Consider the following 13,449-nt stretch of genomic DNA (forward strand, 5'->3'; position numbering starts at 1 on the left):
GCAACAATCCCCACCATCCATCTCTGGAATTTCCATCATCTCCAAACTGAAACTGTCCCCATGAAACACTCACTCCCTATCTGTGCCCAGCCCCTGGCCGCTGCCATCCTACTTTCCGTCTCTGTGGGTCTGACTCCTCCAGGGACCTCCGGTAAATAGCTTACACAGTATTTGTTCTTTTGTGCCTGGCTCTGTCACTGAGCATCATGAGCTCAAGGTTCACCTGTGTCACACCAGATATCAGAATGTCCTTCCTTTTTAAGGCTGAACAATATTCCATTGTTGCTCTTTAGTTGCTCAGTCATGTTGAACTCTTTTGCAACCCTTCAGACTGTAGCCCCCAATCTTCTCTGTCCACGGAATGATCCAGGCAAGAATATTAGAGTGCGTTGCTCTTTCCTTCTCCAGGGGATCTTCCCGACCCAGGGATCGAACCCACGTCTCCTGCTTGGCAGGTGGATTCTTTACCATGGAGCCACCTGGGAATCCCAGTCTTCTCAAGTGGCGCAGCGGTAAAGAATCCACCTGCCAAGCAGGAGACGCAAGACATGTGGGTTCAATCCCTGGGTCGGGAAGATCCCTGGAGTAGGAAATGGCAACCCATTCCAGTATTCTTGCCTGGAAAATTCCATAGACAGAGGAGCCTGGAGGGCTACGGTCCATGGGATCACACAATCAGACACGGATGAGCACAAGCGTGCACATGCACACACACACACACACACACAGATATTCCATTATGTGGATGGACCACATTCTACTAATCCACCCATCCACCGATGGACACTGGGTTGCTTGGACATTTTGGTTCTTGTGAATATGCTGCCATGAACATGGGTGTAGAGATAGCTGAGACCCTACCTCCAGTTTTTGGGTCTGTGCCCGGAAGTGGGATTGCTGGATGACATGGTCCTTATTTGAAGAACTGCAGTGCTGTTTTCCACAGCAGCTGCACCATTGCACGTCCCCACAAGCGATGCAAAAGGGGTCCAATTTCTGCATCCTTGCAAATAGTTTTTTTTTTTTTTTTATATAATGATCATCCTAACGTGTGTGAAAAGGTTCAAGAATTTCTTTTTACCAAACAGAGAGTTGCCAGGCATCAAATTGAAGAGTACCCTTTGTTCGTCTAGCAACCATATCTGTCTTACTGCTAGAAGGTGGTGACACCAAATTTAAAAACTGGGAAATAGTTTGGCTGTGAGATTCTTCCAAAGCCTTGATTTATAGGTGGATCCAGAGAACATTAAGGGTGAAGAGGGCAGTATGAATGGTACCCTGGGAGAACCGAGCAGGCTGAAAACAGACCTGGCAGTTAAGACATCCAGCTGATTAGCAAGCAATGCCCCCTGGGCTCAAAGGGTCTGAGAACCAGTAGGCCCGCCTCCCAGCCGGGACCACCAAGCACCTTACTCCTAGCAGGTGAGAACCTGGGTCTGAGGCTCAGCAAGGCATGGGGGCTGGCACCTCGCCCTCTCCCCAAGACCTGAGACTCATCGAACCTGGAGGGAGTGGCTGAGAAGGAGCCCACAATGAACCGGGGGAAGAAGTCAAGGTTTTTTTCCCCAAATGTTTTATTTAAATATTAAATTAAAAAACATACATCCACTAATCATTTGGCATATATTTCTCATGTGAACATAAGAAATAAAATAATTCCGTTATGGTTAAAAAAAAAAAAACAAACAAAACAAACCCAAACTATGTACATCTTCATCACATAGCACGGTGCCTAGGACAAGCCCCCGCGTTCAGTTCGCAGGACAGCGCCGCCGAGAATCCTATAGCACACGCGTCACACACGCCGGACACAACATGAGACACGCCTGACAGCGACAGAGAGAAAACTGCAGTGAGAGTAAAGTGCTTGTCATGGTTTTGAGGCCTTTGATCGATGGCGTTCGAACAGAAGCGTCGAGGGGTGGGAGGTGGCCTGGGGGGCGGGGGGCTGATGGTGCCTCTGCGGGGGGCTGAGTTGGAGCCCCAGGGCCTCCGGCACTCTCCTGGTCCGAGTCACAAGAAGCTTGGGTGACTTGGCAGCCGCCGGGCGCACGGAGTCCTTTGTCCTGATCCTGAAGCAGCCCCGGAGCAGCAGCAGCAGCAGCACTGGCAGCGGAGCTGGGAGCCGGGAACACGCAGGCTGGGCCGCCTCCTGGGCCTTGGCAATCTTTGGCTTCTACAGGGGCCCCCTTCCTGGGCCAGCATCGCCCGGGTCGGCACCACCTGGGCCGGCATTCCCCGGGCCTAACGCTGCAGGTGGCGAGCGCCGACGTGAGCTGAAGGCACCTGGGCTGGGGGGGCGGGGGGAGACGGCCGGTCAGGGCCGCAGGGGTGGGAGCTGCCTGCCCAGTCCAGCGGCTGCCACCTGAGTTTCCCTGCCGGGTGAGCGCGCGCCTGTCTGCTGCCTGCGGGCCCCGCCTCCACCTGGACCTGGTGCCGGGTGCGTCGTCACGTTACCAGAGAGGGACGTTCACACCAGGAACACAAAAATGTAGTAAAAAGTATAAAAAATAAGTAGTGTATGTTCGTCTCCTATGTATATACATGTACAGTATTTGCTTTAAAAAAGGAACAAAGCTTGAACAACACTGACCTGACCTCTCATTTCACTTTCCTAAAACAAAAGCCCACCAAGTGTGGGGCCTGGACAGAGTGGGCTGTCCCCCCACCACGAGCAGCCCCACACCGGCCACCGCCTTCACAGACTCGCCATATTGCACGTTCCCCACCCCCACCCCAGTCAGTTGTTCTTTTTGGACCCTGATAATGAAATGCATAAAAACTTAATTAGCAGCGGAAATAAGAGGTGCAGGAGGAACAGAACCTCCCTGGCTGACTCCCTTGAGGGTGCCCAAGTGACCAAGGGGAGCCTCCACCTCCGTCACTCCACCTCACTCAGGTTCCTCTCTGCAGCCCCTCCGAAGAATCCTGGAAAACTAACTCCCGAGCTGTTTAGACAACAGCTCTCAAAAGATAAATTATACAAATGCTCTCGAAAGATAAGAAAAACTATCCTCTGGGTTCTGATTTCAGGGCAGAGAATTCCAAGAACTCGTAGATTGTCTTCTCTTGGACTGGAGGTTAGAGCTTTTCAAAAACTGGTACATAAAGCAGAAAGTTCACAGTTTTCAAGTGAAGCATCTAAGTGTTTCAGGAAGTGGAGAATTGTGAGAAAAAAAAAAAAAACACCACTAATCCACACGCACACATGCGCATACACACACAGGGGAGACACACAGCTCACACCATGGTTTCCTGGGGCCAGCTGGCCACCCCCGTGACCCTGCCCATACCGCTGCCGGCTCCACCCGCTGCCCTCCTCCCCAGCCCATCCACCGGTCCCAACAACAGGCCCCTGGATTATTATTTTTCTTCAAGAAGTTTCCAGTCTCTACTCAGAGTTACAGTTGCTCAGTGCAAGGAAAAATAATAATAATAAACTAAAAAATCCAAAACACCAAACATATTGCTTGTTTCGCTTCTGGAAAGTTATTGGCTTTGCGTCCGGAACCATCTTCACATACTCTGAAATTATTGCTTCAAGAAGTCAGCTGCCCCAGCCGGGGCCCTCACTGCACCAGGACGAAGGTGCCCAGTGGGCCCGAGGTCAGGTCTTCCATCTCACAGTCCCCGTGGGGCAGCCCCGTGGGCTCCAGGCTCACGGGCAGCATGGCAAAGTGTGGCTGGGGGGCCGCTGCGGCAGGGCTGGGAGCCGTGGAGCCGCTGATGCGCAGGTGGGCATCCAGGAGCTGGGCGGCCGAGGCCACCGGGGAGACGCCAGCCTGGAGCAGGTGGGGCGGCAGCAAAGGGCTGGGCCCCAGCCCCACCTCCTTCTGCAGTCCTGACATGAGGAGGGTGCCGTCGCAGGGGGCGAGGGCCAAGGGGGCTGGCTGGCAGCTGGCTGGAGCCGTCGTATGGTGCTGTAACTGGAGCAACCTAGCCAGACCAAGGGACGGGGGAGCAGGTCAGTGCTGGCCGGCTGGCGGCCCCCCCCACCGCCCGGCCAGACTGCCACACGATCGGGTTTCCACCTGCCGGTGCTGGAAGGCCTACCCCGCAGAAGCGCGGGCTGGGGCTGCTCAGAACACGCCATTCTGTGTGTGACTAATCCCTGAGCAATTCCTGACATTTCCTTCCCCCTCCTGCTTTCGGAGCAGCTCAGAGATGCCAACCAGACGTGACATTCTCACTCGCTGCCCCCTCCCTCCCCCACCGCAGGCCGATGCACCACCCCCCCCTGCCCCCAGGCAGAGGGAAAGGAGCGCACAGCTCTCCCGAGCTCAGGGCTAACGTTACTCAGGAATCCTCGAGGTCTGTGAGCCCTGCCCAGGTGTCAGCCGGTGCCCACGGGCCTACCTCTGCTGCTGCAGCACCTCCTCCAGCATGCCCCTGTCCTCCCAGCTGCCGGCTCCACCGCCGTGCAGGCCCGGACTCTGTGTGGGCAGCTGGAAAGCATGCGGGCCACCCCGGGAGGCTCGGCTGGAGGATGAGGGCTGGCACACCTGGCGTGCCAGCCCCTTGATCTTGTTCAGCCCCAGGAACCCCTTGGTCCTCGCATTTTTCCTCAGCTGCTGTCGGAAGGCTTTTAGCCCTGGGAGAGACAAAACCAACACGTGTCCAGACCCGTCCCCCAGGCCAGAACCAACAGCCTGTAGCTCACCGGGACTTCCAGGTGGTGGGAGGAGTAAGGGGTGGGGGGGCACGTGGTGGGATATGGTGGGATGAGGGAGTCAGCACTTTCCTACAGGGTCAAGGGGCCCTCTGGTCACCCCCCTTCACGACAGCCCCCCTCCTACAGTTGGGATATCATCCCCTTTTAGGGTCTGATTTGGGGCAGCAATTGCAGCCCTGAAGAAGCACACATCTGGGCAGACAGTGGATTCTTTGTGGAAGGCAGGAATGAGCAGTCCAGGGGCCCTCAGCATCCCACAGGCCCTGAGGGGGCGTTGGGAGAGGCTGATGTGGACTGCCTTCATGGCGGTTGCCTCCCTGACCATCCCGCCTCCAGGTCGGGACCTGCTGCCTGGCATCTAAGCGTCTCTTGGGCTTTTAGGACCACCTGCTAGAGACCATGTGCATTTGTCCTAGAAGCCAGGGCATCTAAACCCAGGCAGTAGCTCTGGCCTGCCCGGGGGGCACGGCTGCTCTACCAGAACTGCCTGGAGAGAGGGTAGCCACCTGCCATGAGGGACAAAGTGATGCCCTGCCCCCGGGGGTGGTGGGTGCACTCGGGTTGCCCAGGGAAGGCGGAAGTGGGCATGAAAGGGGAAGTCACCTTGAGTGAGCGAGGTGTCCGACGCTCTCCGGCCCTCCTGGAAGCTGACGGGCAGCAGGGCAGCTCCTTGCAGGGCCCCGTGCGCCTGCAGCATGGGGGTGGCAGACTGGGTGCCCAGGAGTGGCGAGGCCAGCCTGAGAGGGGAGCAGGCGCCCACCAGCCCCTGGGCAGCCAGGTGTCCACTGAGCCCGGCGAGGCCATCACCCGCAGAGGTCAGGCAGCTGTCTGAGCTGGTGCCTTCGCAAGGACTGGCCGCGGAGGGCGAGACGACAATACCTGCGGGGAAGTGGGTGCATCTGAGGTCCTGGTGACCCTGAGGCCAGACCCACCCCCGGTGCTCAACACGTCACCATCAGTATAAGCACTCACGCCTATGGGTCTCTGCATCCTCTGCAGCGTCGTCTCCTGCCAACCCGGCCCTCTGATGGGGCAGACAGCTGTATCCCCAACCACCCTTACCCTCAACGCTGCGGACAGGAAGTCTGTGACAAGCAGAGGCTACCAGAGTCCAGGGAGCCCTGGCAGCCAGCACTGCGAGGCTCGGAGTGTGACCACAGCCGACAGTGAAGCTTGGACCCAGGACACAGACAGGCCTGGGCCACGGAGCTGCCCTGCCAGCCTCGAGGATGGCTAAATTCCCCTCTAGCCCTGATGCTCGAGAGCTCTCTGTGAGGTCTAAGTATGATCCATAAGGCCTCAGTTGCTCCAGGAATGGCAAATCCGGAGCACTGTCATCAGAAGGGGCTGCCCCGCCCCTAAACCCACCTGTCAGGTGTGCGTGTGGCCCCTGGGACACTTACATGGGGGGGCTCCTGGGGAGAAGCAGGTGGAGACCTCGGCCAGCGTGTGCCTCCGGCCTGTGCTGCTGGGCAGGGGCTCCTGCACCTCCTGCTCCTCATCCAGGCCCGGGCCCAGCCTGACCTCCTCGCTGATGGCCGTGTCCAGAAGGCTGCTGGGGGAGACGGAGCGATGCCAGTACACCCCGCCGCAGCTGGTGTCCACGGGAAACAGCAGGGGCTGCAAGGGACACACACAGACCGTGAGGCCAGGTGCAGGAGCGTCTCCGCCGCTGGGAGCCAGGCTCGTCCATCCCTGATGCCGCCCGCGAGGTGCTCACTCACCTGCAGGGAGCTGCGGAGGTCATAGTCCATTTCGGCCTGTAGCACAGACTGCCCCAGGGTCTGGGGCTGCGTGCACAGCAGGGCGGAGCGGAGAGCGTCTCCTGGGAAGCCTTCCTGAGGTACCTGTGGGCCGGCAGATGGAGACAGAGGCCATGAGGCACAGAACGACCGCCGGCAACACAGCGTCACCTGAGAGACCAGGCTGGTTCTGAGTTAACGGGCATCAGCTATGACCGGACAGGCTCTGGACACACACACCCCCTCTCCAGTGCCTCGCTGAGCAGGGAGACTGGGAGGAGCAGCTGGGAGGTGGCATCAGGGTAGGGAAAGAACAGGGGGCTGATGGGCAGGGTCTGAACCCCAGCAGAGAGGCTGGCACTCCCTCTCCATCACGCCGTCTGCCAGCGGCTCACACAGGACCTCCGTCCAGTGCCTAACGGGTGAGGGAACGTGACCTCGGGGCTCAGCCTGCAACCCCTCCTAAGGGTGTCTGAGAGGGGGACTCCTAACTTGGGGACACAGTCCAAGGCAGAGACACTGGGGGGGAATCAAAGGCACTTGCTGACCCCTCACCTCAAAACCACTGAGGTCTGTGCTCCGGGGCCTCTGCTGCCGGGCAGGGCCAGGGCGGGCTGGCTGGGCGAGCCGGTACTCCTTCAGCCGCTCCACAAGGAGGTAATAAATGGCTGCAAAGTGGTTGTAGCTTCTCTTCTGCAGTGACTAGGGGCAGAGAAGGGCGGGTCAGAGCGGGGCTGGCAGAAGGGATGTTCCCTGACAAGACCACTCTGGGGTTATTCTGGGGTGAACAAGAGTACCCTTTCTAGTGGACGAGCAGCCCTTAAATGGGCCATGCTGCTCCCATTTTAACCTGGCTGCCAAGGGCCGGCTTCTCTGTCCAGCCGCCCAGTAAAAGAGCCCCCCTACCCCCTACGGCAGGCGGGCAGGTGGCTCACCTCCACGGTCTTCTTTCGGTCAACGCCCAGCGTCTGCATGATGCCCAGGGCTTGTTCGTCATAGTCGCCCAGGCTGGAGGTGTAGCCGAGCAGGGAGAAGGCTGGGCAGGCCGGCAGCAGCAGCGCGGGCTCGGCCTGCATCCACCTGTGCTGCCGGATCTGGGCGATGGTGATGCGCTTGGCGGGCTCCACCACCAGCATGCGGCGGATCAGCGTCTCGCAGTCTGGAGGCGGGAGCGGAGCACTGAGCCTGCGCGCGAGCCGCCTGCCCGTGCGTCCCCACCTCCCGCCTGGGCTCCTACAGGGCACACGGCTCCCAGGCACATGGCAAGCAGACCAGTGACCATCCCAGAGAACAGAGAGGCCAAGAGAACTGCCACCAAGGAGAGCCACTGGCTGAGGGATCGACTCCCAGGGGATGTGGGGACTAGACAGAACCACCTAGAACCCCCATCCTGTATGGTATTAAGCAGCGGTCAGAGTGGGAGAGAAAAGCCCAGTGTGGGCTGGGTGAGACTTGGGTCACTGGGAGCCGGCTTCCCAACAGCCTGCTAAGGGACAGGCCAGCCCTATAAGCAGGGCCCATAGGCAGCCTCAGAGGCACCTGGTAAATGCCACGCAGTGACACAGGACTGGCTGCCAGGCCCAACAGCAGACTCAGAAGATGGCCAAGCAGGCCTTGCAGGAAATGAATTCCTCCTCCTCCCCTCAGACTCTCATCCCAGGTTACCCAACGCAGGCCCAGCAGGCTGCCAACTCCGCGCACCCGGAGGAGGCCAGGCCCTCACCTACCTCGGGACATGAAGAAGGGGATGCGGAACCGGCCCTCTAATACCCGCTGCCGCAGCGCCGGCAAGTTGGGCCCATCGAAGGGCAGAGACCCGCACACGAGGACATACAGCACGACGCCCAGGCTCTGCGGAAGGAGGACCAGACGGCAAGTCAGCACCTGTGCCCAGGCACCGGACCCCCCACACTGTGCCCCCGTGCCCCCTCCGAGCCCCCCACCCTGTACACCTGTGTCCCCTCCAGACCCCCTCCACCCCCCACACACCCATGCCCACTCCAAGCCCTCGCGTGCACCCGCATCCCCTCCGGGCCCCCCAATCCCACGCACGTCCACGTGCCACCCAGGCTCCTACCCAGATATCTAGCTGGGGGCCTTCATATTCCTTCCCCTCGAAGACCTCTGGGGCTGCGTACGGGGGGCTCCCACACCACGTGGACAGAGGTTCTCCTGAGTTGTAGAAATTCCCAAACCCAAAATCTGAGAGGCAAAGAAACAGGCGATGAAGTTGTGGCAGAAACAGCAAGGTCGAGGTTTCAAAGGCTCGTACAAGAAAGCACCGACCCTTGCCAGGCAGGTACACCCCTCACGCAGGGCACACTCCCAGCCCCTCACCCGCAGGCACCCCTCCCACGGGGCACACTCCTGGCCCTCACCCGCCAGCTTGATGTCCATGTTGCCGTCCAGCAGTAGGTTCTCCGTCTTTAGGTCCCGGTGGACGATGTTGTGGCTGTGGCAGTACTCCACGGCTGACAGAATCTGCCAGAACTTCTTCCGGGCTTCACTCTCGCTCAGGTGCCCATTAGAGGTCAAGTAATCTGAGGGACAAAACGAAACTCTAGCCCCACACCCAGAAGTCCAGCCGTCGCTCGGGGCACAGAGAAAGAAGGCTGGGGAGGCCCCACCACTGGAGGGGCAAGTGGGAACAAGTTACTACCATTTTTTTCCAACAGATATCAAAAATAAGCATGGCTTACCAAACATTTCTCCATTTTTTGCAAATTCAGTGACAATGTACAGCATATCCTTTGTTTCCATAACCTAAAAAAAAAAAAAGACCTAACCTTTAACCACATGAAAAAGGAACATACCAATGGTATAAAAAATCTGCTTGAAACCCTGTAAATTTTTAGCTTCTCCAGAATAAGCATATTTGTTATTTCAAAAAATAGGGAAAGAAAAGAAAAACATCCGCAGTAAAGAGACAAAGGGACTTCCTACTCGGGGGAAGTTTTTTAAAATCAGATGTGAGCTCCTCACTAACCTGTCCACCCCAATACACATCTGCTTCCAAAAACATTTGCTCAGACTACAACTCACCTCTACCATATTTTTAACTCACTTTCCTCACCCAAAGTGAAGGCTTTGCAGGCCCCAGAAGTAAAATAGATGGTGAGAATTCTGCGAGGCCTTTATACTAGAAGCTGAGCAGACAACAGATTATCCATGCCTAGGGCCAGCACAAGTTGAATAATAGATAAGAAGTTCCCCTCCCCACTTGCGTTTCTGACCTGATACATTAGGCTGAGAGAGGCCGGCTTTGCCAGGTGAACTATGAAAGACCATTTTCTCTACAGCAAACTGCTCAGTGCATGTGTCAATAGCAACAGCCAATGTCAAACACACCTTAAAGCTTCGTTTACTGATCCGAGAATTTTATTTCACATCGGAAAAAAATATATTTTTTAAAGAGTTTAAAACATAACTAAGAAATGACGTCAAAAAAAAAAAGACGCCAAATTCAAATCTTTGGTACAAAAAGGAGTAAAACAGACTCATGTACATGTATTTTTAAATATTTCATTTTTTTAACTCTTTCTTGAATTTGTTACAATATTGCTTCTGTTTTATGTTTCAGTTTTTTGGCCTCGAAGTATGTGGATCTTAGCTCCCTTTACAGGGATCGAACCCACAACCCCTGCGTTAGAAGGCAAAATGTTAACCACTGGACCGCCAGGGACTATTTTCAGAAGTTATCCTTATTTAAAAAAGAGCTCTTCGAGGTTCAAAATGTAATTATTTCTTTAAAAAGGCACTTTGAGTCATAAACTTAAAGAGCAGAGCAAACACAAAGCTGTCTAGCTACAATTGTAACTGCCCTGGACCTGTGTGGTGGAGGGACTTTTAAGTTTATCCCTTTCCTCAGTTTAAAATAAGAGAGGCAGAAAGATTTAAGAGTCAACATGTTTGAAGTTTAAAAAAAAAAAACCTCGAGGAAAGAGTTGAAGTGTCTCACTGAGGTTCTGGGGTCTGGGCCAGCTGGATGCAAATTAGACACTAGTGTCAAAAACGAGAGCCGTACAATCGTTGCTGCCCACCGAGCCTGTCTCCCAACAGCAGCTCCTGGAGCAGTGAGCAAATTCACCCCCAGAAAAGACCTCAATGTGGATCCCAGGGGCCAGGCGTCTGGCTACCCGGGTTCCTCCTGCCCAGGGTCAGCGGAGGACAGGAAGATGGGGACCGGCAAAGTCAAAGGCAGGCAGGCTTCAGTCCACTCCTGCGGAAACGGGGCAGGCACATTGCTCAGGCACTGACATCAGTGACCGTGGAGGAAACATCTTATCTTGGCCTCCCGACGCAAAAAAGACAACAGAAACAAAACACGAACCGGAGTGCACATGACGTGAGCGGTGCGCTTAACAACGCCGAGTAAACTGTCATTAGGGGGAACACGAGCCCTGTGACTCCCTCATCCTTCATTGTAACCGAGGGCAGCAGCCTTCCCCAGGGTCACGTCAATCACAGTCCTCTCTCCACCTGGCCTTGCCAAGGGCACACCCCCCACACACACCGTCCTCTATTCATCGAGGATCCACAGGGTTTCATGAGACTCCTCAAAAGCAACTTACACCCAACACAACTGGGTGAATTCAAAGAACACATCCTTCCGAAGTGGACCTGAGTTCATTCTACAGAAGAGGCTGGCTAAGGAAGAGGTTGCTCCGCTGTTCTAATTAAATCAGCACCTAGTTTCCAAAGGTACAGTTTATTAGTCTCAACAGGAGAACAAAAATAAAGTCACAAAGGAAAACAACAGGCGGACAGGGTGAGGCACATTCTCAATGTGGATTAGATGTCAGGTTCCCTGCTCTCACCCAGGCACGGGTGTTTTATGTCTCCATTTCTGATGGGAGGGTTGAAACAGGAGAGACAAATGCTCACTGCTGCCTTGGCATAGGTAAGTTTACAAAAACTGGTAAGAGCAGCTAGTTTTAAAGTTTAATAAAAATCTGCCGAGGTGGAAGTGTCTAGACTCAAATTTGTCCTTTCACACTAAATGGTTGACTCTCAGCAATATAGAAACCCGGTTTTTTCTGTTGTTGTTTTCGTAGTAAATTTAACAATTGGCCTCCACGCATCCAAAACTGGAGCGAGTAACAATATCAAATAAAACTTTAATGAAGCAAATCTGGATTATGATCCAAAAGCAAGAAAAAATAAGCGCACAGCTCACAAAAAGCAATCTCTTTACCTTCTACAATCAACTCCCTGACTCCCACCCATAGAGAGGACCTTCAGAAACTGTAGACTTAAGTTGTTGAAAATTAAAAAATGATACACTTGCCAGAAGTAACAGTGGAACGCACACTTGAATCCTTACCTGATAGAGCTTTATAATGTGAGGATGATTCAGAAGCTTCATGATCTGAACCTCCCGATAGATTTTCTCCAAATTGTTTGAATCTAATCGTGCTTTGTCGATTATTTTTATTGCAACCTACAAATTATTAATAAAGAATATTTTGTTGAAATAAAACTCTCTGCCTTAAGGTAATTTACACACTTCATTTTTGCAGGTTAATTTCTAAAACACTTTATGTCCCCAAAGGTCACAAAAACTTAGGGAAGAAAATAACAAAAGTAACCAATAATATTACCTAAAAAGTCAAAGTTCAATAAACGTCTTTAAGTCTCTGCAGACTCATTTTACAGGTCCAGCTGCACTCCTGGTTATTTGGTCATTATCCTCTTTGCTATTCCCCAATATTTGTACAAATTACGCATAATCATAACATATCGCATTTTTTTCTTCACCAAACTGATAAAAACTGTCAGCGTTTCGACCTTGGGACGATGGACCCCACAAGCTGGGATTTCACCAGCTTCCCCGACTCCGGGGAAAGGGGATATCCACCCGCGGAGGGTCCACCCCGGGGTTCCGCCCCCCACCACGCACCTGCGTTTTGGTGACTCGATGCCGGGCCAGCTTCACCACAGCGAAATTGCCCTTGCCGAGGGTCCGCTCGATGTCGTAGAAGCCCACGCGGAGAGGCTTCTGCTGGCCCTGGCCCGAGCCCGCGGGGGCCGCGCTCAACTCGGACATGATCACCATGGCTCCGGGCCGCACCTGCGGGCGGGGGGCGCGCTCAGCTTAGCGCCTGCAGACCCAACTCCCGGGAGCGCGGACCCGCGGCCACCGCCCCCGCCAGCGACTTGCTCCACCGCGAGCCCCGATCCCGGGAGCCGTGCGCCCCGCTCCTATGCCCGCCGCCCGCAGTCGGCTCCGCTCGGGCTCCGGGTCCCAAGCCCCGCGTGGCGCGTGGACTGCCGCCCGCGCCCGACTCCGTCCGGAGCCCCGGACCCCCGCTCCCACGGCCCCCAGCTGTCTGCCGCACAACAAAGGGGAAGCAGGCGGCGGCGCCCCGGCCCGAAAACCCCGCGCGCGCACCTGCGAGGCCCCCGAGCCCGCAGCCCCGAGCCCGGCGGCGGCCGCCCGCCCGTCGGACCGCGCCTCACCTCCGCCGCCCTCGGAGCGCCGAGGCTGGGACGCCGCTCGCCCCGCGGCCCCCGCCGCCCGCTCGGCCGCTCGCTCTATCCGGCCGCCAGCTGCTCCGCCGCCTGCCGCCCGGGCCGCGCCGCATGTCAGCTCTGAGCCGGGAGCCGCGCTCTCCAGCCGCACGCGCCGTCCGCCCCGCCCCCGACCCCGCCCCCGGCCCCCCGGGCCCGCCCCTTCACGCCCCCACGCCGCCGACCCCGCCCACGGCGGCCCCGCCCACGCCGCCGCCGCCGGATTGATACATCCCCATTGACGTCCTTTTGACGCCAGAGCGACGCGCGGCCGAGCGCCAGGCGGAGGGAGAGCGGGAGATCGGGTGGTTGCCAAGAGACTGGCGGCTCTGACGCGCGCGCTGATGAGGCCGTCGCCATGGCGACCATGGGGCGGTGACGTCAGGGGCACAGACCGCCCGAGGCCCGCCCGCCAGCGCCCGCGCTCCCGCCGGCGCGCGACCCCTACCGGACGCCTAGCGCGCTGCGGGAGGCTTAACCGTTTAGTCCCCGGAGAGAGCCTGCCTGCCCTTCCTTATACGCGCT

At 56.4% G+C, this 13,449-nt stretch overlaps 1 protein-coding gene across 1 annotated transcript; it reads right to left on the reverse strand.

Moving 5' to 3' along the window:
• Positions 1–1,566: 1,566 nt before the first annotated feature.
• On the reverse strand, positions 1,567–13,028 carry SIK1 (salt inducible kinase 1). Its single transcript, XM_065942712.1, has 14 exons — positions 12,874–13,028; positions 12,314–12,484; positions 11,738–11,854; positions 9,114–9,177; positions 8,793–8,954; positions 8,492–8,616; positions 8,142–8,265; positions 7,350–7,573; positions 6,970–7,116; positions 6,397–6,519; positions 6,076–6,292; positions 5,276–5,551; positions 4,357–4,591; positions 1,567–3,936 (listed from the first exon to the last, which is right to left on the reverse strand). The coding sequence occupies exons 2-14, from the start codon at positions 12,467–12,469 to the stop codon at positions 3,570–3,572; spliced, it is 2,337 nt and encodes a 778-aa protein (XP_065798784.1). The 5' UTR covers positions 12,470–12,484; positions 12,874–13,028; the 3' UTR covers positions 1,567–3,569.
• Between the last annotated feature and the right edge of the window lie 421 nt (positions 13,029–13,449).

This window comes from Muntiacus reevesi, chromosome 8, assembly GCF_963930625.1.
Source record: "Muntiacus reevesi chromosome 8, mMunRee1.1, whole genome shotgun sequence".
Classification (NCBI taxonomy): domain Eukaryota; kingdom Metazoa; phylum Chordata; class Mammalia; order Artiodactyla; family Cervidae; genus Muntiacus; species Muntiacus reevesi.

Excerpts from the sequence above, each read along its gene's own strand:
- SIK1 (XM_065942712.1), bottom strand. The coding sequence starts at position 12,469 with ATGGTGATCATGTCCGAGTTGAGCGCGGCCCCCGCGGGCTCGGGCCAG. Across the intron at positions 7,117-7,349 it reads ACCGAAAGAAGACCGTGGAG|TCACTGCAGAAGAGAAGCTA; the intron begins GTGAGCCACCTG and ends CTCTGCCCCTAG. Across the intron at positions 3,937-4,356 it reads GAGGTGCTGCAGCAGCAGAG|GTTGCTCCAGTTACAGCACC; the intron begins GTAGGCCCGTGG and ends TGGTCTGGCTAG.